Consider the following 26,404-nt stretch of genomic DNA (forward strand, 5'->3'; position numbering starts at 1 on the left):
TACTGTAATTCATTCATTTCTACTCAACTCAACCTAACAGGAAGGTGGTAGGGAGTGTCAGGTTCAAATACCATCTAAAGAAGGTAATTTGTACATCTCAAAGGGCCATAGAAATGGTGAGCTTATGTCTTACTGTTATAGAGTCAAATATATGTGTTTGGGGGAGGCAGTGAAATAGCCATCTGGAGTTCCCTCTGACCAGAGAATGGTGAGTTGATGGATTCTGCCATGATGCTCCGAGGCTCTCCCCTCCCCATCCATCATCACTAAGTGTGTGTTGGCTGAAACTTCCCATCCCCCCCCAAATAAACAAACAGATCAGGAAGCTAGATGTTCAGGCCTTGGAATCAGGGACTTCCTCACCAGATGTTAAAGCTTTCAACTCGAGTGAATGATTTATGCCCATGCATTTTAAATGACATGGGGACAGACTTCTTATGTGCAGGTCAGACTCTGGATCTAGGGCCCATCCCTAGGGCCATGTTATGACATCAGAAAGCCCTCTTCTAGGTGCAGGTGTGTTCTCCAAAGTGGGATGCAGAGGGGGCCATTTCTGCTGGCTCCTCCCTACAGAGCTTCATCTCTCCCCACCCCATCACCACCTATTCCTCCCCCGTCCCTCCACCCACCGTGGTCTAAGAGGCGCCATACACAACAACCAAATATTTAAATAAAAAGGAAAATTCTTATTTTTTATTTAAGCTCCAGCATTAAATGATAATTTCCATTTGCTCAGCCCCATCAATGATTCATGGTGGCTACGTTCCTAACAGCACCGTTAGGAATTCCGCCAAAGGCAGACGAGTCCTGTTTGACTCTCAGCGCCTGGCACACACTGGCAGCTCTGTGGTGGGGTGGATCCCCTGTTTGCTTTCTTCCTTCCAGGCCCCATATCATCTTGTTGGGCTCCACATAGAATCTCTCTTTCCCTGGCCCAGAACTGTAGAATCCCAGAATTAGAAGGATCTCAAAGGTCTAAACAAGCTTCTTCACTGGCATGTCCCTGACCAGTGGTCACCCAGCCTCCTGCTTGAAGACCTCCAGTGATGGGGAGTTCACTACCTTCCCCTTTGGGGTAGCTCAGATTGTTAGGAAGGTTTTTAGTTCCATGAAACCTAAATTCACCGCTCTCCAGCCCACTGCTGTTAGCTCTGCCCTTTGGGACCCAACAGAACAAATCTAATCTCTCTTCCCTCGACCAAGCCTTTAACAGTTTTTTTTCCTTAATCATGAAAGCCGATGTCACTGGCAGAGGCTTTTCTCTCATCCAGTGGGAGCAGCAGTGTGAGTTGTACTTTTCCTAACAGTATCATTACCGTTGCCCACCTGGGCCATTGGAAACAGCTTTGGATTTGACATCTAAGAACTGGGGTTCAAATTGTAATTCTGTCAATGACTGTATTTGTTCCTTTGTCCCCTCCGTTTCCTCCTCTGTCAATCGAAGGTATTAGACAAAGTCCCTTTCAGCTCTAAAACTGGGCTCCCATGATCCTTTGCATGCCTCACCAGTCATCATGGTGGCCATGACAGCGATGATGTCGGGTGGACAATGGTGCTTCTAGCTATGGGAAAGATGGCCCTTGTTTTAACCTAATTGGACTGATTAGACTGACAAGACTAATTGGATAGCTCTGCTTTGGCCTTTGATATTTCCCAATGACACTTTAATCTGATTCAGGCCATAGCATCGGAAGTGCTGCAGGCAGCTTATCTGATACCTTTGGTTAAGTCTAAACCCATCATTTTACAAAAGAGTAAATTAAGGCCCAGAGGGTTGAAATGACTTCCTTAAGGTTACCCAGGTAGTAAGTGGCAGACCCAGGATTCGAACCCAGGTCCTTTGATTCTAAATCCAGTGTTCTTTCCAGTATACCAAGCTGCCTCTCCAATCATAAAACTTGACCATTGAAAGAGGCATCCATCCATCCTCCCATCCAATTTCTTCCTTCTCTAGCATTTTCATTTCTTTTCAACAAATATTTACCACTTGCCCACTGTGTGAGTTTGATGGAAGGAAAACCTTCTGAATAATTAGGGCTGTTTCAGAAGGTAATATCAACGACTGACGTTTATGTAGTGTTGCAAAGACTTTTTACATGGATTGTCTCATTAGGGTCTCACGTGTACCTGTGATGCTAGGTACTTCTAAGTATTGATGTACCCATTTTACAGATGAAGAAACTGGGGCTTAGAATTAGCTAATGAATTACAGAGGAGGGTTTTGAACCCAGGTTTTCAAATATAAACTCCTCCATTTGGTATTTAAAACTCTTCACAACCTAACCGCTTGCTGTCTTTTCAGTATTTTGCTACATTACTCTGTTCAACACACTCTAAGATTCACCTATACTGGCCTGCTAGCTGATCCTCACACATGACACCCTCCCATCACTGTGCTTTTGCACTGGCTGCGTCCCTCACCAGGAATGCTTGCCCTCCTCACCTTCGGCCCTAAGAATGCCTGGCTTCCTTAATGACTCAGGTCAAGCAACGCCTCTTTCCAGAGTTCTTTTGAAGTCCCATAACCTGCTATCACCTTCCCCATCCCAACGCTCCCTTCCATCTACTGTTTATCATGTATATACCAATTTATGTGACTGTCGTCTCCCCATTCGAGAGCAGGGCTTGGTTTTATTTCTCCCTCATGTTCCTAACACAGTTTCTGGCATGTGGTAAGCATATAATAAATACTCGTTTGTTGACTGGCCACTGACAGTTTATCATGCTATTCTCATGGAAAAGATGGAGAGAAGCTGTATAGTATAGTTAGGTAAATTCAGAACTGGTTGAATAACTGGATGCAAAGAATATCAATTATTAATTAATGATTCCATGTCAACCCAAAAGGAGGTCTCCAGTGGAGTGCCTCAGGCACCGTCTGTCCTTGGCCATGTTCTACCTAACATTTTGATCACTGATTTCAATAAAGGCATAGATGACATGCTCATCAAAGGTGTAGACAGCACAAAGCCAGAAGAGACAGCTAACACATTAGATAATAGGGTTCACATCTTGACCAGCCATAGCATTGAGCTAAATCTGTTGAGATGAAATTATATAAGGGAAAATGTAGAGTCTTTCCCTTGGCTTCAAAAATTTGATTTCACAAGTTCAAAATGGCAGAAGAAAGCAGGGCTGGATAGCAACTTGTCTGAAAAAGATCTGAGATTTCCAGTGGGCCAAGTCAATAGGCATCGATAATTTGACACCGGCCAGGAAAGCTAATGTGATCTTAGGTTATGTTGAGAGAGGTCAAATGTTCATGACCAGAATGTGAGACTATTGTTGTCCTCTGCCTTGACCAGACCACTCCTGCAGCATCATGGTCAGCCCTGGGCACCTCAGAGGACATACCATATTGGTCAAGAGCCATATGAGGCTTATGTTAGCCTGCAGTCCAGAAAACCCAGGGAAGAAGACAAGATGGCTATTGCTAAGTGTTGAAAGGGCTGCCATGCAAAAGAATTAGACCTTACCCAAGGGTAGAATTGGGAACAACGGGCAGATTTGGGCTTGATGTAAGAGGAAACTTCCTAGCACTTTGAGCCAGCCAAAAGGGAAATGGACTGCCTGGGCCAGGAATGGCGCTCCCTCTACTGGATGCCTTCAAGAGAAGATTAAATGACTACTTACCACGGTGATATAGAAGAGATTGTTGGCAAGCTATGGTTTGGAAAGAAAGGGAAGGGAGGAAGGAAGGAAGGAAGGAAGGAAGGAAGGAAGGAAGGAAGGAAGGAAGGAAGGAAGGAAGGAAGGGAGGGAGGGAGGGAGGAGGAAGGAAGGAAGGAAAGAAGGGAGGGAGGGAGGAAGGAAGGGAAAGAAGGGAGGGAAAGAGAGAAAGGAAGAAAGAGAAAGAAGGGAAGGAAAGAAAGAATGGAGAGAGAGGGAAAGGAAGGGAGAAAAAAGAGGGAAAGAGGAAGGAAGGGAAGGAGGGAAGGAAAAAAGAGAGGGAGAGAGGAAGGAAGGGAAGGATAGAGGAAAGGAAAGGAGGGAAAAGCATATATTAAGTGCTTACTATATGCCAAGCACTGTGCTTATTGACCCTTGCAACTCTGAGGTTTTTGTAATCTTCTTGAATACCAACAATGACAGGGAATCATTCTTGACTTTGTGAGTTGGTCCCTTACAAAGCAGCCTGGTTCCATGGTGGGGATTCCTTTCACGTATAAGTTGGGCTAGATGGGAGCTAAAGTCCCTTCCAGCTTACAAAATTCTGTGCTTCTATAACAATATCAGACACATTTAGTTGTTGAGATGTTCTTGATATTGAGTCAAGTTCTGCCTTCTCGTAACTTCCACCCACTGTTCTAGGTTCTTCTGTCTAGAGACACAAGGAACAGGACTCTTCTGTCTTCTGAATGACAGACCCATAAATATTTGAAGACAGTTCTCAAGTTGTCCCTTAGGGCTGCTTTCTTCATGTTAAACACCCCAATTCCTTCAGCTATTCTTTGTATGATATAGTTTCCCCAAGCAACCCTGCCCAATGGAGGCCAGCCAAATCTCCATTTCTTCCCCCATCTTCCAGGGCCATGTTCAAAAGATATGAGCTGGAATTTGAGCTGGAAGAGACCTTAGAGGCCATTGGCTCTGTATTTCTCATTTTACAGATGAGGAAACTGAGGCCCAGAGAGGTTAAGCAACTCACCCAAGGTCACACAGCTACTTAAATACCTGAGGCAAGCTTCAAACCCAGGCTTCTTTACTCTAAGCCCAGTCCTTCCCCAGCCCCCAAGGGAACTGTGACCTAGCAGCTGGTGGAAACCTGGCTTTTGGGTGTCCCAAGAGTTGCCATTTATAACCTACTTGATAGACAGCAACCAGGAGGAAAAAAACAGTTTCTCACATCCCTCTGGCTTTAGCCTCTGCCTGAAAATGTATCCACACAACTACAGCTCTTATTTTAATACTTGAGAGACCAAATTTATTTTAATCCCTTATCTATTAGGGAAAAAAGTGTGATGTCAATGTCTTGTGCTTTGTCAGCCACAGACTATTTCTGATGTTGAGATTTCAAAGGGTGGGTCTCTCCATTTGTGTCCTCTTTGAGATGACACTACCTGAACTACCCCTACACACTCTTCTCTGTCCTCTCTCTCTCTCTCTCTCTCTCTCTCTCTCTCTCTCTCTCTCTCTCTCTCTCTCTCTCTCTCTCTCTCCCTCTCTCCCTCTCTCCCCATCTCTGTCTCTGTCTCTCCATCTCTCTCTCATACATACACACACACCCCATCTCTTTCACCGCGCACACACACACACACATACACACTACCTTTATCTATCTCTCTCCAAAATTCTGTGCATTTCTCTCTGCCCTTCTTCACGAAGGAAGATTGTAGTTAAATAAATGTGTTTTCACTTATTTACGCAAAACTATATTCAAGAGAACATGGACAAAATTATTTCTCCTTGTCTACCTCCCCAATAAGTGATAGCATGGAGTAAGTAATGATAATGGTTATAAGAAGAAGAATTTTTGATATTTGTAAAATGTAAAGAAAGAAGGGAAGGAAGGAAGGAAGGAAGGAAGGAAGGAAGGAAGGAAGGAAGGAAGGGAGGAAGGAAGGGAGGGAGGGAGGGAGGGAGGGAGGCAGGCAGGGAAAAGCATCTATTAAGTCTTTCCAGAGCACTTTTATACTCTTGTCACATTAGAACCTCACAACTTCCCAGGTTGCCTTCCTCTGGATACTCTCCATAGCTTATCAATGTCTTTCCTAAAATAAGGTGCCCAGAGCTGAACAGTCCTCCCACTGCAGCCTGATCAGGGCAGAGGACAGTGAGACTATAACTTCTCTAGTTTTTGGATGTTAGTAAAGCAGATATTCTCATACTCCTTCTGCCATTTTGACAGTTGAGGAATATGAGGCCCAGGGTGGTAATATCATTTGACCCAAGATTAGCATTCCTCAGTTGCTAACTCCTTTTCTCAGATGCTGACAGACTCCCAGACAATAAGTTATTCCAAAGTGGAATGAGATATCATGATAAGCAGTGAGTTCCCCATCCCTAAAGGTGTGCAAGCAATATTGGATGACCCCTTGTATGTTAGGAAGAGTATTCTTTTCTTGTTCAGGAATGGGTCAAATGAGGTGGTGTCGGAGGTCCCTTTCATCTGTGATTTGACAAAAGTTGTCACTTTGGGAGGCCACACTCTTATTCCAGAGGAAGTCTTTGCCCAAAATAGTTTTGAATCCCCCCTTGGAATTGTCTTCAGGGCCTGTTTCCCAGCCACATAAAAACATCCATTTCATTGCTTTCTAATCATGCCACATATTAAAAGTCTAACCAATGCTGTCCAGCTTGGCCACTCACCCTAGTCACCAGCCTTGCCTCGGAAAAGCTTTGGGCCGTTTCCAAAATTAAAATCTACCCTTGAAAAGCAAAGATCATACAAACAGTTTGAAAAAAGGAAGTAACCTTAGAAACCAATTAGTCCAACTGCCTCATTTTACAGATGAGGAAACTGAGGCCCAGAGAAATTCAACAATCTGGCCACCGTAGTCCAATGTTCTGGCCACTATACCACCTAACAACCTTTCCAAAGAGCATTCAGAAGGAAAACAAATATTTGTTGGACTGAATTGTCTTGACTGTGAATGAATCACAACCACTTTCAAATGAGGAGCTTCTAGAAGGGTTTTGAAGAAGTAATTTTTTTATATTCATATAATATTCATCTTTGGAATAAATGAATAGCCTCCAAAGCAGACTGCTCTGAAGGACTCCCCATTCATCTGAATGTCAGTGTTTTAGCATGCTTGTCCAAAAGTCAGATACGTACCACTTGGCTTTATAATCCTAGCCAAAGAGCTATCTGGCCTATGCCTCATGGGCAGAAAGGAATCAACGAGCATTTATTGAGCACCCACTGTGTCCCAAGCACTGTACTAAATGCTGAGGCTAAACACAGCACAAAAGAAGACAGCAGGGTGGGGAGGGCAGGGCAGGGCTGATGACGGAGTCAGAGGGTCAGAAATCAGAGCCTGGAGAGGGAAAAAAAACGGCTGCCTTGAGCCCTTCCTCAAAATGGAGGTCCCAGTAGGAATTCAGTCACAGGAGGAAGGGGCCACACAGGGCAGAGGGATGCTCCAGGGTGAAAAGGGCGCAGGTGCTGAGGGAATTTCAAGAGTGCAAAGGCAGCAGAAGTGGAAAAAGAAATGCCTCAAGTCCAAGGGGAAGTGACATTTGGAAGAATCTTTGTTATTCAAGCTTATTGAGTTATGTTGACCAGGCTGTTCCCTTCACCTTGGCACTTCTGAACTCTACCCTGTGGAAGCCACAGCTGGAGTTCAGTTCTGGACAACACCCCTTTGGAGTCTTGTTCTGGGTACCATACTTTGGGAAAGACTTTGAACCCACCTCTGATCCCAACTCCCTTTGTGACTTTGGGTAGGTTGTTAAACTTTTCTGGCCTTTAGTGGTCTCCCTGAAAATGAGAGAATTGAACTAGACAACTGCTTAGGATCCTTCCAGCTCTAGGTTGGTTTCTGGGAGCCTTTGAGTAATAGGAAGGCATCCAGGGGAGAATAAGCAGGAGGATGAAAGACCTTGAGCCCACGGCATCACTGGAAGAAGGTGGGGATATTTCACCTGCAGGGGGAAAAAAAAAGAAAAAAAAAACTTGGGAAGGAGACAGAGAAAGCAGGTACATGAGAGCCATATTCAAGTAACTGAAGGGTTGTCATGTAGAAAAGACCTGTTCTATTGTCATCCACAGTGGGAAGAACTGGGAGCTATATGTAGAAATTGCAAAGAGGTTACTGTGGTCGGGATGTGGGAAAATACTCAGCAGCAATCAGAATTGTCCCAGAGTAGAACAGAATTCCTTGGGTGACAGCAGGTGCCCCCTCCTTGCAGGTCTTCAAGCTGACCCTATGTGACCATTTGCCAAGTATGTTATGAAAGGGATTCTCGGGGGAACATAAGTTGGACTAGATGACCTCTGAGATCCCTTTCCAACTCTTAAAATTGGTGAATGATATTAAGAAGATATTTTAAAGCAACATTCCATAATGAGGCAGCTAGGATGTGCCAGGAATGGAGTTAGGGAGACCTGAGTTCAAATCTGGTCACTTCTTAGTTGGGTGACCCTGGGCAAGTCACTTAACCTCTGCCTGCCTCAGTTTCCTCCTCTGTAAAATGGAAGTGCTATTCCTTCCCACTGTCCCAAGGTGGAATGCTCTGTGCTCATCAGGAGGTGGTGAGTTCCCCATCAGGAGAAGTCTTCAAGCAGCTATATTATAGAAGGGCTTCAGGCTCAGGTATGGCGTAGACTTGGAGCCTGCAGGTTGAAATTGAATAATCTCAGCACTATAGAAGGCTCGGATGACAGAATATTCCCAAAGTGCTTGGTGATCATAAAAATACTTCATAAACAAGAATTATCAACACCATTATTATTATCAACTTTATTATGCTGCCTTTGTAAAGAGCCAATTAGAGGCAGTCTTATGTCCTTCCCAGATTGAAGGCAGACCCCGACAATCGGGTGGTAAATGATTAAAAGGGAGATCTTATCAGAAATGTATTAAAGGGATGTATTTAACTCTGGTTTGAAGGCGATGAAGGGAAGGACAAATGGGGATTCAAGATTCCAGATGAATGAGAAAACATAGGCAATTGTATCTCATTCAGATGTAGGACTTGTAGGCTTGCAGTTAACCTGGGTAAGTTTCAAGGTAGCATGGGTAGAACCCTGGACTGGGAGTCAGGCAGTCCTTCCTGGGTTCAAATCTTTTTTGTATGACCCTGAGCCTGTTTTCTCTTCTGTCAAATGGAAATAACATTGCACCTACCTCACTGGTTTTGTGTGAATCAAATGAGATACTATTTGCAAAGCACTTTGCAAACCTTAAAGTGCTATAAAAAATATTAGCTATTATTGATAAGAGAGGTGACCTGGCTTAGTGGCTAGAGCACCAGACTTGGAGTCAGGAAGAGCTGAGTTCAAATCCAACCTCAGACACCTCCCCGTTGTGTGACCCTGAGCAAGTCACTTCATCTGAGAGCCCTAGTTTGCACATGTGGAAGACGAGAATAATAAAGGCACCTACTTCACAGGATGGTGGTGTCAGCTGAGAGAGTCTATGTAAAGAGCTTTGTAAAACCTTTAAGTGAGCGAGAAATGGCAGCAGTTGTTATATTATTGTCTTGAATGACTCAGAAAAGCAGGACTTAAAGGCAATTTTAGTTCTGAACAGATTTGGGGAAGGGAGAAAAGGGAGGAGGGAAGGAAGGAAACAAAGAGGGGAAGGAAGGGGAAAAAAGAAGGGGAGGAACAAAGGAAATGAAGAAGGAAGGAGAGAAGGGAAGGAAGGAGTAAAGGGAGGAAAGAGGAAAAGAGGAAGGGGAGGGAACAAAGGAAATGGAGGGACAGAGGAAGAAGAGAGGGGAAGGAAGGGACAAAAGAGGAAAGGGGAAGAACAAAGAAAATAAAGAAGGAAGGAAGGAAGCAAGGATGGAAGGAAAGAAGGATCCCACCGCTAGGAAATCATATTAATGTCAGATTTTTCTAGAGTAGAGAAAAAATATAATTTCGTATCTGTTATAGTAAACCCTATCATAGCTCACATCTCCCAATAATAAGACTGTTACAAAGGTCCCACCAACCTCAGAACCAGTGACTGAGAGACCGTAGCCAAATATCCATACACCCAAAGAGTGTGGACCATGGCTGGGAACTCCTAGGGGTGGGGTTTAACAGTTGTGGTCAAATGAATCACCAGGCAATGAAGCATCGAGGCCAAGACTGTCTTGTTTCTGTTGTGTGGGCCACACAAAGCCTGTTTGGCATGGCTGAGGTAACTGAGATAGGCAAAGATCCAGCTGGTGTCATTCTCCCAGGTTTAGAGTTTGAGTGGAGTGTGTGTGTGTGTGTGTGTGTGTGTGTGTGTGTGTGTGCACATCGCACTTGTGTGTGTGTGTGTGTGTGTGTGTGTGCGTGTGTGTGTTGGAAGAGTAAAAAGAGGAGAGGGGGACAAGAGAGGTTTCTCGGTCCTGTACGTGGTAGGCACTCGATAGATATTTCTGAATGAATGAAGGCACTCTGTCGCCTCATAGAATACCACTGTTTTGATGTCCTCCTTTGTTCAATGCCATCGATGGCTCACTCCTCATTGAAGAAGCTGTGTGACATCCAAAGAGTTCTAAGAGCTTTTAACATTTTTCTTTAATTGTAGCAACTTCTCTGGGCTCATCTTCCTTTTTAGAAGCAGAAAATTGAGGTTTTCTCCAACTTAACCCCTCTCCCAAAATACACACGTGAGATCACACACATACCCATACGTGTTCCCTGAAAAAAACAAAACAGATGTGTTGCTAGAACATTCTGCATCCAGAACAGCTTGAAAAAGACCCCTCAGCTAACTTCTCCTGTACTTGGGATATCCTCCCTCCTCATCTCTGTCTCTGAGCATCCTGGGCTTCCTTCCAAGTATACCCCAGGCCCCATCTTTACAGGAGGCCTTCCCTGCTCCCCTGGTCATGAGCTTTCGTTTCCTCTCAAAATTACTTAGATTTGTGTTATGCTGATTTGTTTATATAGATATGTGTTGTCCCTGCTCTGCCCCATAAGTTCCTTGAGAGCAGGATGGGTTTCATGTTTGTCTTTACAAACCCAGTGCCTAGTACAATGCTTGGAACACAGTGGGTGCTTTAAAAAAGCATTAATTAATTATTTGTAAATTAATTTAAAATTAAAATTAAATAAATATTAAGTAAATAATCAAATATTGATAAAGATTGGTTAATATAATTAATGAATGCAACAAGTGGACTTGTTGCAGACTCACCTCTTCCCGTCCCTAGGGGTGCTCACATGTAAAAAGCTAGAGTTCAGCCCCAGACTCTGACTCCCATAGTTACCAGTGATCTTCTCTCTTTTTTCTTTCTCTCTTTCGTTCTTGTCTTGTTTTTTTTTTCTCTTCTGGATCCCAAAGGTGGTTGCCCTTAGTAAGAGAAGCCAGGAGGCTGAGTCTGCCTTCCTGAGTGTCTACAAGCAATTAATTGAAGCACCAGGTAAGAAAAGCTGGGACCACTTAGTTGAATAATTAATGATGAGGAGGGATTGTTAAGACTTTCAGACAGAGGTTACCTAGCAGCTGGAGCCTGGGAAGATTGACCTCTGTGATGTATTCTTGAGTGGGGCCTTGCTGTCCTAGAGGGGAAGGTTTCTGGGTACGCCATCCTTCCTGGGGAACGTTGCTAGGGTGGGCACACTCCTCATCAGACTGCTGCATTTGCCTTCTCCCTCTGGTGCAGCAGAGGTTAGCTGGGCAGCTGGCCAGCTTTCCCATATTCAGCAGCCCCTGGTCTAGGCATTCCTTGGCCCCCTGACCAAGTGAGAAGCCCCCTTGGAGAAAGGCTATTTTCCTGCCAAGGCTGGTGCCTGATGATATTAAGATAAAGGCAACTCTCAGCCTTCTCTGCTGATGAACAGTGATAATGGACTTGGGTACAGACTCCAAAGGAAAGTGTCCACACTCTGCCCCTTCCTGCTACCCCGATGGCCCTTTTCCTGACTGTCTGTGCCAAGCCTTCACTTCTCACCTCCAGTACCACTGCAAAATCAGCACGTTGGAGCAGGCACAGCTTGAGACTCGGATTTGAATTGGGTTTGAATTGCAGCTCTGCTATTTCCTAGTCAAGGGACCAGTGGAAAATCATTTTGTTTCAGCCTCAATTTGCTTACCTGTAAAATGGAGGGGTGGGGTATAGTAACCCCTGAACTATCCACCGCTTCGTGATCCTTGCAAGGAAAGTATTTGAAACACTCAGTAAACTTGAGGTGTCTTGATTATCGACATTCACTAGCACCCCTCCCCTGCCATTCGCTAGCACTGATGGGCAGAGGTGCAGACTTAGGATGTCCCAGGACCATGAAACCTGGTGGAATGCTGGATTCGCATGTGCTCAAGAAGTCACCCCAACCCAAAAGTTACTAATGGAAGGGAACTGTGACATAGGCAATCCAAAGCATTTATTAATCATTAATAGGCTAAGGCAGAATTTTAGAGCTGGGAGTGACCTTAGAGCGAAGACTATCAGAGCTGGAAGGGCCTTAGAACATGGAATGCCAGAGCTAGGAGGGGCCTTAGAAATTATAGTCCTCTATAACGCCTTCTGAGACCCAGAGAGAGGAAATGTCTTGCAAGGACACCTGGTTAATAATCAAAACAGACCCAGGATTCCAACCAAGATCTCCAGATTCATTTCTATTTGGTTTTCCAATGCATCTAATCACGCCTCATCCCCTCCCCCCACAGCCTACTTTCTTACAAGCCTTTTCTTAAGCTAATATTACAGAGACTGGCTGAGTTGGAGGCAGAGGACACAATTAGGAATGAATCTGGGTGGGCAGAGAGTCAAACTGGGCATCAGGAAGACCTGGCCCAGGTATCCCCTTCTCACAAATACTGCCTGTGTAGCGTGGGCAAATGTCTTAGCATCACCCTGCCTCGAACAAACTAAACTGCAGAACAGGTGCTGATTTGCGTTCATAGAGAGAGTTTCTTCATTGGGAATTCCTTCTATGAATGAAATCCTCAGGCCCAGTGGACTATCTGCCCTCTCTTTCCTGATCCTTCTCTGGGGAACGTCTGCCCTAACGAGGCTGAGCAGTCTTACTGCTCATGAGCCTCTGTGTGGGATGGAGAGGCTTATCTGACTTAACTCGCCCACAGGGCCTGCATCCCTCCCTCCTCTGAGACCTGGCCCAGGCATATTCCTAACCCTAATTTGTCCTGGCCACTTTCCCTTTAAAGGATGCATGTGTTATACTCTCAGATCACAACAGGCCTTGAATTAATACCATTTTCTGTTTTGTACTTTTGTGGGGAGAGAAGGTAGTAGAGTCAGGGTGCCCTCCAGAGGAAGGCAGTCAGGATGGTGAAGGACTAGTTGGGGATTAGTTGAAGGAAACAGGAGCATGTAGAATGGAGAATGGAAGGCTCAGGGGCCCATCCAATCGCCATTTGCCAGTCATCTAATGGCTATTGTGTGTAAAGGAGGATTTGGCTCATTCCGCTTGGTCCGACTGGGCAGTTATGGGTGGAAATTAAAGAGAGGCTAATTTATGGCCTTGTCATCAGGAAGAACTTCTGATGGGCTTCCTCTGGGATTAATGGGGTTCCTTCTCACTGGAGATCTGTTCCCCAAAGCCCAGCCCCTCTGCCTCCAACCTTCTTGGCTGTGCACCATACCTACTTTAAAATCCTTAGCATGCTCTCTCTTTCAGGATCGTTTTTGTTGTGTTCACTTGTGCCCAACTTTCCTGCCCCTGTAGACTATAGCATGCCAATACCATCCATGGGATTTTCATGGGAAGGATGCTGGAATGGTTTGCCATTTCCTTCTCCAGTGGATTAAGGCAAACAGAATTTCAATGACTTGCCGAGGGTCACAAAGCTAGTAAGCATCTGAGGTCAGATTTGAACTCAGGTCTTCCTGACTCCAGGCCTAGCACTCTATCCACTGAGCCACTTAGCTGCCTACAAAGGATCATAGATATATTTATCTGTTTATATGTCCTATATGTCCTTCCCACCACCACTCCCCAATAGAATATAGACTCCTGATTCTTTTTGTTCTGTTTTGTTTTTTAGGCAATTGGGGTTAAGTGACTTGCCCAGGGTCACACAGCTAATCAGCATCAAGTGTTTGGTCTGAGGCCTAATTTGAACTCAGGTCCTCCTGACTTCAGGGCGGGTGCTTTATCCACTGTGCCACCTAGCTGCCCCTAGACTCCTGACTCTTGAGGGGCATTTCTGTGCCTGGCACATAGTAGACACTTCCTATAATGGTGGTGGGATTGGATTGGATAATCCAATTGGGATACCAGTAGGGGATGGGAGAGAGCTAGTCAGGACTATGGCTCCGGATGGTGCCCAGGGTTGGAACCCACCCCCCAGATTGTCTCAGGGGGCCCAAGAATTCCCTTGATTAAGAGAAAAGTCCCATATTCCTACCCTGCCATATTCCTGCCACCACCCCCCCCAACTAAAAAGGAAGGTCATTCCTAGCCTGATGTGGGTTTTGATTGCTTCATTTCCCAGCTCTCCTCGATAGGAGATAGGGGAAGTCGGCCCCAGCTGTCAACAAGTCTGAGAATGAGCAGCCTGTAACTGATGGAGATGTACCCTACAAAAGGCTCCTTCAGGGCCTCTAATTCATTTTCGAGACATTTAAGAATAACAAAATGTTTTAATGATTTCTTAGGGGAATTAGGAAGACATATTTTTGTTCTCATTAAATTTTATCTGGAGATACAAGAATCAAATGTCAGCTCAGTTGCCAGTGTTCTGAGCATCTCAGTCCCAGCTCCCTCCCTTGGAAATAATATTCCGTTAGAATTCGCCAGAACGCCCAAGCGCTCACTCCCCTGTTTTTCTGTTTCTTGACAGGCAAATTATTTGTCGAAGGCTTTTTTTTTTTTTGGAAGCCCTGATTCAACATTTTTGTTTTGAATGGCTGCTGTCAACACAAATCTTTTGCCGAGAATGCTATATGGTCTGATTGCTCAGCAAGTATTTTGATAAGTGAGCTGGCTGTATGTCTGTAATTACGAAAGAAAATCGTAAATCTTTTTGATATTGTTCACACAGATGTGGCGTGAAGTAAAAAAAAACAGAGCAGTAAAAACGTGTTAAAAGCATAATTAATGTCATTGTTGTCGAGGATGATTTGATTTAAACCTCATTCTGACTTCTGTATCGGTGACGGGCTGATTTCTTTATTGTGTTTGCCGAATCACTGAGTACCGGCCTGAGCTTAAAGGCAGCTAACTTGTTAACTGAGTGATTAGTTAAAATCAGGACAGCCAGTCCAGCGATGGCCTGGCGATAAGAGATGAGCCAGGGAGAGGACTGACAGGGTGAGTTGGGTTTTTCTCTTCCTCTCTTTTTCCCTCTTTTTCTTTCTTCCACATTCTCTCTCTCTCCCCTCCCTCCCATTCTTTTTTCCCTGTTTCCTTCTTTCCTTTTATAGGTTTGTGTTCCTTTCTCCTCTTCCTTCTTTTCTTTCCTTCCTTCCTTTATCTTTCTTCCTTTCTGTCTTTCTCCTTTTTTCTCCTTTCTCTTAATTTTCTTTCTTTCTCTCCCTCTCTATTTTGTCTTTTTCTCTCCCTCTGTCTTCCTCTCCTCTTCCTTTCTCTTCCTCCCTCCCTCTTCTTCTATTCCTCTCTCCTTCTTTCTTTCATCTTCTTCTTTATCTCCCTAATTCTTTCTCTTCCTCTCTCCTTTTTCTATTCCTCTCTCTTTCGTTTTCCTCTTTCTCTCCCTATTTTTCTATTCCTCTTCCCCTTTCTCTCCCTCATTCTTTCTCTTCTTTTCTCCCTCTTTTTTATTTCTATCTCCTCTTTCTTTCATCTTCCTCTTTCTCTCCCTCATTCTTTCTCTTCCTCTCCTTCTTTTCCTATTCCTCTCTCTCATCTTCCTCACCCCATTCTTTCACTCCCTCGCTCTTTTTCTATCTTCTCTCCCTCTTTTTCCCTCTATCTTTTCCTTTCTTTCATCTTCCTCTTTCTCATTCTTTCTCTTCTTTTCTCCCTTATTCTTTCTCTTCATCTCTTTTTTTCTCTCTCTCTCTTTTCTGAAACTGGAAATTTCAGGTTTTTATAGTGAGCCCTTCTATATTTATTGTAGAGAATGATCATTTGTCCAAGCACTGGGTTTCAGGTTACCTAAATTCTGGGTTTGGCTTTTGCTGCCTTCTTTCATCATTGTTATGGATGACACTTGGGCACATAGTAGGTGTTATTTCTTGAATTGAACTAAAAGTGAGTGTTCAGCATCGAGTGTTGGGCTCACCAGACCAGTATGGCATCTAGATCATTAGCTCTGTCTGTGTGTATTTGCCCACACACACGTGTGTGTGTGTGTGTGTGTGTGTGTGTGCATGCATGCATGTTTGTGTGGTACCCTATGTGTAATGTATATATATAGCTACAAGACATAAACATCTATTGTGCTGTGCGTGGGTCTGTCTGTTTTTTACAGCTGAAGACTGCTGTCCAAAATAGGGAAGAACAATTAGCAAATTCATTCACGGGAGTTCCTTTATGCTTTCATTGACAAGGCTAATCATTTATTCTATTCTAATTAAGATGCACCACCTTCTTTTGAGCCATTAGGACACTCGTTGGTTAACGAGATTATGTTTGAATTTCACAGCAGGGACCTAGGCCCGGTCAATACTTTCTGGAACTGATATCTAGAATTAAGATTCAGCAACTCAAAATACTTACTTAAGCTGAGACATTATTATCGTTTGCAAAAGGAGCAGAAATAAGTAGTTTGCTAATTTGAGGATTGTCAAACTGTTCTTCTCTATCGTATATGTTAGCCAGCAATATGTTATACAGTTAGTCCCCATGAAAACCCTAGTGTTGGGGGATAATGAGAACCTGCATTATTGGCTTTTGGGGACACCTTGTACCTAATGAGGTAAATGTGACAATGGAATTGAAGTTTGGAAACCTGGGTTCAAATCCAGGCACCGCCACTGGGTGACTTTGGGCATTTAATCTCTCTGTGCCTCAATTTCCTCAGCTGTGAAATGGGAATAACTGTAGTAGAGGAAATTCCTTTGTAAGCCATCAAATGCTACGGAGCTGTCAGCAATGGTTATTGTTATTATCACAGTGACCAAGTGAGAGAGAAGGTCGGGCCCATAATTCACCTGCCCCTATAGACTAGGAAGAACCTGCCGGAAGTGGTGTCCATACGGACAAGGAAGAAACATTGGGGAAGAAAAACTAGGCCGTAGTCACGGTGTAAATGTCAGTTACAATACCTCTAGAGTCATTTGCTGGAGGTGGAAAAATTTTAACCAAAATGGAAACTACATTTTGGAGAGGTGGTAACGTACAGTAGAGAGAGCACTGATCTAGGAGAGAGAGGATCTAAGTTCAAATCCTGACTCAGATACTTACTACCCATGCCATCTTGGGCAAATCATTTCCTTTCCCCGGAACTCAGTTTTCTCATCTATAAAATGGAGATAATAATAGCACCCAGAACCCAGGGTTGTTGTGAGGAGAAAATGAGGTAATATTTTTAAAGTATTGTCTAAATGTAAAGTGCTATAGAAGTGTTATCTTTTATTAGGGTGATGATCTCCCTTTCAAAAAGAGAGCACTAAATCTGTCTTTACCCTCCAGAGTTCTTGGTCAGGGAGCAGAGAATGGAAGGAAACTCAGTTTGGAAGCAAGTACAACAAATGTAAGAGGAAGATGGGATTAGGGAGCTCAGGAAGAAGACGTTTTGGACCATTGAGGCATAACTTAGGACAGTCAGTGCTCTGCCTACCAGCACACAGCATCATAGGGTCATATATTTAGAGCTAAAAGGTACCTTAGAGGTCATTGAGTCAAAGGCTCTCATTTCACAGATAAGGAAACTGAGGCTCAGAGCAGTTAAGTGACTTGCCCAGGGCCACACAGCTGATAAGGTTCAAACATGCATCTTCCTGACTCCAAGTCAAGACTCTCTGTACTTCATCACTCTGTATCGTAGGCCCATATGGAGCCTGAGAGATGGAGGCAGTCAGAAGTTCTGGTCCCCTTGGCCCTAAGCAGAGAGAAAGGGAGAATCAGATCATCACTGAGTATTTATCTCTCAGCAGGCTGCAGGAACATGGGGAGTGCATAGCTAAGTCACAGATGCAGGATGAGTGGAGGGAAGGCAGGGAAAAGGAAGAGAGGAGGGGGAAAAGAGAGGAGAAAGAGGGAGAGAGGCAGGGGAGAGGGGAAGGGAGAGAGAGACAGGGATGAGGAGGAGGGAAAGGGAAAGAGAAGAAGAGAGGGGAAGACAGACAGAGACAGAGAGATAAACAGGGGGAGGGAGAGGGAAGGAAGGAAGGAAGGGAGAGAGAAGAGAAGGGGAGAGAGGGGGGAAGAAGGAGGGAGGGAAGGGGAAAGAGAGAGAGAGAGAGAGAGAGAGAGAGAGAGAGAGAGAGAGAGAGGAGAGAGAGAGAGAGAGAAAACGCTGCATAGTAAAGCAAACACTCCTGCTTCCTATCAGTGCAGGAGACCACTGTTATCCCACTTGGGACCAAAATGAGCTCCCCAATGACCTTGCCTAGACACCCAGCATTTCTTGGGTTACATCATCAAAAATCATCAGAAATGCCAATGTATTTATTACCTATGAGGTGTAACATATTAACTGGTTAGTTTCTCTAATCATCCCAAAAGAAAGTTCAGGAACCTAATCAACCAATCAATAAGCATTTATTAGACACTTAAAATGTCTAGGTGCTGATGATATAAAGAAAAAGCAAAAATAGCCCTGCCCTCAAGGAGCTTACATTCTTTCTAATCGGAAGGATAGCATATGCACCAGAATGTTGTAAGTGGAAGAAAACCTTAGAGGTAAAGGTACTGACAGCTGGGGGCACTGGAGAAGTAGATCTTGAGCTGAACCTTAAAGGAAACCAGGTATTTTTAGAGTTAGAGACTGTAAGGGGGAGAGCATTCCAGGTATGGATAGACGCAACCAGTGTAAAGTCATGGAGATAGGAGATGACAAAGTACTGTATGTGAAGAACAGTGAATAATCCAGTATGGCTGTGACCTGCAGTGTGTGGAGGCAGAAGAATCTAAGACGATCAAAAACATAGGAAAGGGCCACCTGGTAAAGCGATTTAAATGCCAAACAGGATTCTGTATTTGATCCTGGAGATAATAGGCAGCCATTGGGAGTTTACTAGGCAGGAGAAAGACATAGTGAAAACTGCACTTTAGGAAAATAATTGTGGTGGTCCTGTGAAGATGGAGTGGAGTGGAGAGACACTTAGGGCATCAGAATAGGGAATTTTTCTAATAGGCCAATGGCTAAAAAGTGTGCCTGTGCCCAGGAAGGCTGTTCCAGTAGGACATCTTGGAAGCATTGGGCATATGAGGGATTGGGAGCACACGATATAAACTGATATCAGTGATGCTCAGATGAGGTTACCTCTTCCTCCCCAAACTGAAAAGGTTGGGAGATCTGTCCTTGAGTGATCATCGAAAGGCCATGGGAGAAAAGAAAGAAAGGAAGGGAGAGAGGAGAAGAAAGGAAGGAAAGAGAAAAGAAAGAACAAAGAGAAGGGAAAATAGAGAAAGAAAAGAAAGAAAAAAGGAAGAAGAGAAGAGAGGGAGAAAGAAAGGAAGGAAGAAAAAGAAAGGAGAGAGAAAAGAAAGAAAAGAGAAAAAATAAAGAAAACAAAGGAAAAAGAAGAGAGGCAGAAAGAAAGAAAAAAGGAAGGAGAGAGAAGGAAAGGAAAGGAAAATGAAAGGAAGGAGAAAGAAAAAGAGAAAAAAGGAAGGAAGGAAGAAAAAAGAAAGAAGAAAGTAGGAGTAAAAAGAAAAAGAGAAGATGAGAGAAAAGAAGGCAAAGAAGAGAGATGAGCACAAGGAAAAGGAAAGAAGGGAGGAGGGAGAGAGAAAGGAAACGAAAGAAGAGAAGGAACAGCAAGCCCATCCGCCATGAGAAAGTTAAGACGCTGGGATCCAAGTTAGACTGACAAGTGGCTGTCAGTACCCGGTGCTGCAACCCACACAGACGCACACAGTCTGGCCCAGATGGTGGGAGGCTTCTGTCTCCGTGATATTTTGGAGGGGTTCACGCATAGCTCTGCATATATGTGTTTTTAAACAGCATCTCGGACGTCGTTTCTTTTCCTCCCGTTTCCCTAAAAAAAGCCCAACAAACCCCCGCCTGCCGCTTCCCCTCAGATGGACCCAGTAGGAGTGTTAAGAGGCCTCTCTCTTCCTCAATTCTCTGCAGATGCTAAAATAGATCTCTTCCTCCGTCTGTATGTCCAATAGCATCAGCTAGTGGCTGAAGTTAGAATAGTTGCCTTAAATCAAGCTCCCGAGACAATACCTTTGGAAAGGCTTGTCTTACATTAAAATATTACAAATCCTTTGCCAGTTTCCTCAGGGGGTTCAGATCTACTGTAATCAAAATGAATTAGTCATTTGATTAAGTGGTTTTTATGCATAAAGAACAGGTTAGGGGCTATCGTACAAAGACTGTTCCATTCTCTCTTTCCTTTTTGTTTGGTTTTGTTATTTCCTCCTAACTATCAGGAGGCCGGCCGGGCATCTCCCACATCCTTGTTTGCTCGTCCCTGTCGGCCCTCCGCGCTCAGCACATCAAAGGGCCTGTTACATTCAAAGGCTGCTGAGGTTTTGTTCTTCCTTTTTTCCTGTTGGATTTTCACACGGGGAGCAGTGAGGGTGGTCATCTGGGAGGGCTGCCGACCTAATCTAGATATTGACGTGGAGCCGTTCAGCTCTGGGCTCCCAGGCTGTATCTGCCTATGCCCTGTTCTAAGCTGGGGCTTTTCCTGAGAGCACGGCAGCTTTTTGAAACGAAGAGGGAAGCCAGGGCAATGGCCAGTCACCAAGTACCCATGTTTAGGAATCCCAGGATCTGAGCAGGAAGGGCCACTGAGTCCTTACTGACCAGAGATTCCTCTCTGAAACATCCCAGACCAGGGGTCGCCTACCTTCTGCCCAATGCCCTTCCATTACAGGGAGCCCAGTATCAGTCAATCACAGGACCATAAGATCGCAGATATAGAGCTGGAAGTGACCTCAGAGGCAATCAGAAGCATTTATGAAGCTCCTACTGGGGGGGCGGGGCGGGGAGCACAGTGGATACAGGGGGCCCTCTGGTAAAAACTAGCTCTGTGACCCTGGATAAATCACTTAAAATAAATTAGCATTATTTTTGGTGAGGCAATTGGGTTTACGTGACTTGTCCAAGGTCACAGCTAGTAAGTGTCAAGTGTCTGGTCTGAGACCAGATTTGAACTCAGGTCCTCCTGACTCCAGGGCCGATACTCTATCCACTGTGCCCCCTAGTTGCCCTTTTTGGATTGTTTTTTGGGTGGGGGTTGACAAGGCAATGGGGTGAAGTGACTTGTCCAGGGTCACACAGCTAGTAAGTGTCAAGTGTCTAAGGCCACATTTGAACTCAGGTCTTCCTGAATCTAAGGCCAGTGCCCTATCCACTATGCCATCTAGCTGCCCCTAAAATTAACATTTATTTAGCACCTGTTATGTGCCCAATCACTGTACGGAGCACTGAGAAACACCAAAACAGCGGTAATGACCTGCACTCATAGAGGGAATCCATTCATGTGGGAGTTCCCTGAATCACTAATTCCAGTCCCTATCCCTCCTATATCTGAAGCACTGTTCTGGGTACTGTCAGTCAGCATTTATTAAGTGCCTGTTGTGTACCAGGCACTCTGCTAAGCCCTAGAGCTCCAAAGACAAAAACAGAACAGTCCTCACCCTCAAGAAGCTTAAATTCTATCTTGGGAGATGCCATATACACATAGAGACATGTCATTGTTCTGTCGTGTTCGGCTCTTCATGATCCCATTTGGGGTTTTCTTGACAAAGATGCAGGAGCGGTTTGCCACTTCCTTCACCAGCTCATTTTACAGATGAGGAAACTGAGGCAAACAGGGTGAAGTGACTTGATCAGGGTCACAGCTACTAAGTGTCTGAGGCCGGGTTTAAACTCATGGACGTGAGACTTTCTGACTCCAGGCCTGGCGCTCTATGCACTGTGCCCCTTAGATGCCCTGTATATAAATACAGATCTATACAAAATAAGGATAAGGTGATTTGGCTGGATGGTGCAGAGAGGTGAGGTAGCAAAGCAGGGCTCTATTAGCCGAGGAAATCAGGGAAGGCTTTATTCTATGGCTTAGCGCTACCTCCCACGGCAGCTCCTTCCGCTGTTGACCAGCTCTGATTGTCAGCACGTGGTTCCTTATACCCCAGGCATGGGGAAGGAGACTTTTGGGGGGCATCCATCCAAGGTGCTGAGTTCTAATCCTGCACCAAGAGTGGTTGTTCAGACAACAAGGACACTTCTGCTGACATGAGGAGCCAGGGCTGCCAGACAAGACCATTCACCTTCCTCATCTCAGTCCAGCCAAGCCGCAGATTCTTCTTGTTATCCAAACCAGGGCCCAGGAGGGAGAGACAATGTGCTATCATGGAAGGAGCTGGGTTCGAATCCTGACTTTGCTATTTCCTCTCTGGGTGACCTCCCACAGCTGCTGTTCCCATCTTGGGGCCTCAGCCTCAGCCTCCTCTAGAAAATTGGGAGATGGGACTTGATGACTTCTGAAATCCTTTCCAGCTCTAAACCTGTGATCTACAATTCCATTCAACTTCACAAACACTTATTAAGCCCCTACTATATGTGAAGCAGAAGGAATCATGGAGAATTGAAGAGAGGGCCAGTCATGGAATCCAGAAGACCTGGATTCAGGTCCAAATTCTTATTCCTGCTGGTGTGTGACCCAAAGCAAAGCACTGAAATTCTCAGTGCCCCAGGCAACTTTAAAGACCCTTTTCTTGGGAGGGTGAGGTGATCAGGGTTAAGTGACTTGCACAGGGTCACACATCTAGTAAGTGGCAAGTGTCCTGAGACCAGATTTGAACTCAGATCCTCCTGATTCCAGGGCTGGTGTTCTATTCACTGCCCTTTAAAGACTTTAAATACAGATGTATTTTCAGTTTTCATCCATAGAGGGAATTCCTTGAACAGATAAAAATCTGGGTCAAAATAATAATGATTAATAACAATAATAATAATAATGTACTGGGCGTTGATTAAGAGATAGGGACCAGACTTATGATTTCATTAATATGCAAAGCTCCCTTGACCAATGCAAGTTAGAACTTCCCTTGTCATTTACTATATTGAAAAGATGCCTGGAGCAGTGCTATCAGACACAAACAGAAATAGATCCCTGTAGGATACATATTGACTTAGAAAACCATAAATTAGCATTATCTGTGTCATATTGTGGACAAGTAGGTGGCACAGGGATAGAACACCAGGCCTGGAGTCAGAAAGGCTCATCTTCCTGAGTTCAAATCTGGCCTAAGACACTTACTAGCTGAGTGACCCTGGACAAGTCACTTTACCCTGTTGCCTCAGTTTCCTCATCTGTAAAATGAGGTGGAGAAGAAAATGGTAAACCACTCCAGTATCTTTGCCAAGAAAACCCCAAATGGGGTCACAGAGAGTCAGACACAACTGAAACAAGTCAACAAGAGAAGAGAGTAAGCTCCTTGAGAACAGGAAGTTTTTTGGATTTTGTATTGGAATTCCAACATCTAGCTCAGTGCGTGGCATATAGTAGGTGCTTAATAACTACTTACTGTATGTTGAATGAATGAGCGACAGTATGCTGTGGTGACTAGTGTTAAGAGTGGAACCAAGAAGACTGGGTTCGAATCCCACCTCACACCCTTTGTAGCTGTGTGACCCTCAACTAGTCACTTTAATACTCTCCTCAGTTAAAGGAGGAATTTGGAATCCAGGGCCTCTAAGGCCCCTTCTGGGCCTAAATCTAGGATTCAGTGAATGAATGAGAGCCAGATTACTGTGCACTCCAGGCCCTGGTCACACTACTACTCACAGAGGCAACCTAATAAAAATAACTAAAATTTCTACATCATGTTAAAGTTTGCAAAGCTCTTTTCAGTTGTGTTCAATTCTCCATGACCCCATTTTAGAGTTTTCTTGGCAAAGATACTGGAGTGGCTCACCATTTCCTTCTCCAGTTCATTTTACACATGAAGAAACTGAGGCAAACAGGGATTGCAGGGTCTGAAGCAGGATTTGAACTCAAGAAGATGAGTCTTCAGGCCCAACACTGTGCACTATGGCACCACCTAGCTGTCCTATCCACTGCACCACTTAGCTGCCCCCTCAAAACTCTTACATATACATTATGTCATCTGAGCCTTGTAATAACCCCATGAGGTCAACGCTATCAGTATTATTATTCTCATTTTACAGAAGAGGAAACTGAGTCTCAGAGAAGTTGGGTGACTTGGCCACGGTCACACACAGGCAGGATTGAAACCCAGTTCCTCTTGAAGCCAAGTCTGCTGCCAGTAGACCAGACATCAACACTTAGATGAGGGAGTAAGAATGGTTCCATGCAGACAGACAGATTTTTAAAACTGGAAGGAGGTGAGGAGGGGATAAAGGAATCATCCTTGTTCATAGAAGGTGCCCCATTCACTCCAGCCCCGGGGATTGGAGGCTGCAGGAGGCTGGGAAATGATAAGAGAGCAGAGAGAATTGTGTCTAGCCTCCCGGTTTCACATCACATCATCCTCCCCCTGGCGAACGTTGGCCCAGGGTTCTCAGGGTGAGAAGTGAGGCCGTAACTGCCCTTGACTGCCACTTCCTGGGCACAGTGCACACCTTGCCATTTGTAGTAGAGAGAGCTTGACAGAAGAAAGAGGGACGGACCCAGAGAGCTGAGTTCAACTCCTGCCTCTGGGGCAGCTGGATGGTGAGGCGGATGGAGCACTGGACACTCAGCCTCACATACTTACCAGCTTTGTAACCGTGGGTAAGTCACTGAAAATGCTATCTGCCTCAGTTTCCATATCTGTAAATGGAAATAATAACAGCACCTATTTCCCAGGACCATTGTGACGATCAAATGAGATCATATTTGTAAAGCATTTTGCCAACCTTAAAGTAGTATCTAAATGCTAGCTGCTATTATTATTGCTGCTATTAGCTGTGTGACCTTAAACACGTAATGAACCTCTCTGAGCTTCTATTATAAAACTCCTATAGTACTTTCTTCAGAGGGCTCATAGGATCACAGATGTGGAGCCAAACATGGATCTCAATCCCCTCATTTTACAGATGGAGAAACTGAGGCCCTGAAAGATGAAGTGACTGTCCAGGGTCATACAGCAAGGATCACAAGACCATAGATTTATAGCCGGAAAGACTCTTATAGGCCACTGAGTCTAGCCCCCCCATTTTACAGATGGGGAAATTGAGACCAAGATAAGTAAAATGACCTGTCCAAGGTCATGCAGCTAGTGTCTTAAGGCTCACATGAGATTACATATGTAAAACCCTTGGCAAACCTTACAGTGCCATAGAAATATCAGCTGCTGTCATCCCATTCAATCATGCACCTCTGGCCCTATAAGGCACATAGTACAATAACTATTTTCCAGATGAGGAAACTGAGGCAGACAGCACCTTAAGAGACTTACCCAGGATACACAGCAAGTAAGTGTCTGAGGTTGCATTTGAACTCAGTATGTATTTGGTCCTTGGAGGAGGGAGAAAATGCTGAGGACAGGAAAGGCTTCCCCACAGCGGGTGACCCATGAGCTCAGGATTCTAAGAGGCTGAGTTGAGGAGAGGGTGCCTTTCAGGCATCCTCAAAATTCTGTTCAAAGACAGCGGGAGAGAGAGTATTTGAAAACACAGCAAGCCAGCCAGTCTGGGCAGGAAATGATAGCGAAGAAGCCTAGAAAGGTAGGTAACAGCCAAACTACGGGATTTTAATGCCGAGCCAAGGAGTCTGTCTGTGACCCTAACAGCAATGGGGAGCTACGGAGGGTTCTTGATCAAGCTCTATTGAACACTTACAGCACGCCCTTGGCCCTGAGCTAGGTACTTTTGGAGAAAAGAGAACAGGAGGAAAAGGCATAGAGTCTCCCCAGGGCCATCATTACTTCTCTATTTGCTGAAGACTTGACTCCAGATGTTATAAAGTGAGGCTGTGTTCAGTTGTTGTTTTTTTCCTCTCTCGCTTTCAATTTATGTTCGTAGGAACAGTGACTGACATTTAGCTGATGCCTTCAATAACGCTTCTGGACAAAAGAGTTGGGAGCACCTTTGATTCACCAGCATGCCTGTTCCATACATTGTAAGCCTGCATAATGTGACAGAGTTCTCTCCTCTGTTTCTCTAAATAATTCTTCCCCACCTCCCACCCCCAACACAAACTCCTGGAAAGGAAATTCAGAACGGGTAGCAACGGGCTCCATGGACTTAACCCTAAAGAGGATTGGGGGAAGAAATTAGTTTGCAAGCTCACTGAAAAATCTAGGAACTCAGCAATATGCGGAGGGGAGGGAGAGAGAGAATGAATAACGGAAGCTACCCTGGGAAGTAAATTATAATCATCACTGTGTACATTTTAGAGCAGAGACTTAAAACAGCTCACAGCCCAACTCTGTGTGCTCGGAAATAATGAGAATTCTCCAGAAATGGGGCCGCCTTCTTGAATAGAAACGGCTTCTCCATGGAGGCCCATTGGAATGGGCCGGAATGTAAAGCAGGAAAGAGGTGGGCTGGACTCCCATAAAAATCCCATCACTATTGATATGAAGTAAGGCTTTGGGAAACTGAGTTACTCCATCACTGATGAGTCCAATGTGGGCAGGTTCTCCCGAGGGAGACACCGGAATCTCTTCAATTGGATTCAATTGAACCTGCAATTATTAAGCGACTACCGTGTGCTGGGAATTTATTATTTGAGAGGCAACAGGCAGGCATGGGGAACCTGCAGCCTCGAGGCCACATGAGGCCCTCTAGGTCCTCAAGTGCAGCCCTTTGAC

General features: G+C 44.7%; 1 protein-coding gene across 1 annotated transcript in view; it reads left to right on the forward strand.

Annotated features, from left to right (window-relative positions):
• Positions 1-26,404, forward strand: part of CUX2 (cut like homeobox 2) — a 378,211-nt gene that overhangs the window by 281,621 nt on the left and 70,186 nt on the right. The window contains 1 exon segment of the mRNA XM_020970269.2: positions 10,935-11,013. Within this exon segment, the coding sequence (XP_020825928.1) occupies positions 10,935-11,013 (79 nt within the window).

The sequence above is a fragment of the Phascolarctos cinereus genome, unplaced genomic scaffold, assembly GCF_003287225.1.
Source record: "Phascolarctos cinereus isolate Bilbo 61053 unplaced genomic scaffold, phaCin_HiC Scaffold_4;HRSCAF=312, whole genome shotgun sequence".
Classification (NCBI taxonomy): Eukaryota; Metazoa; Chordata; class Mammalia; order Diprotodontia; family Phascolarctidae; genus Phascolarctos; species Phascolarctos cinereus.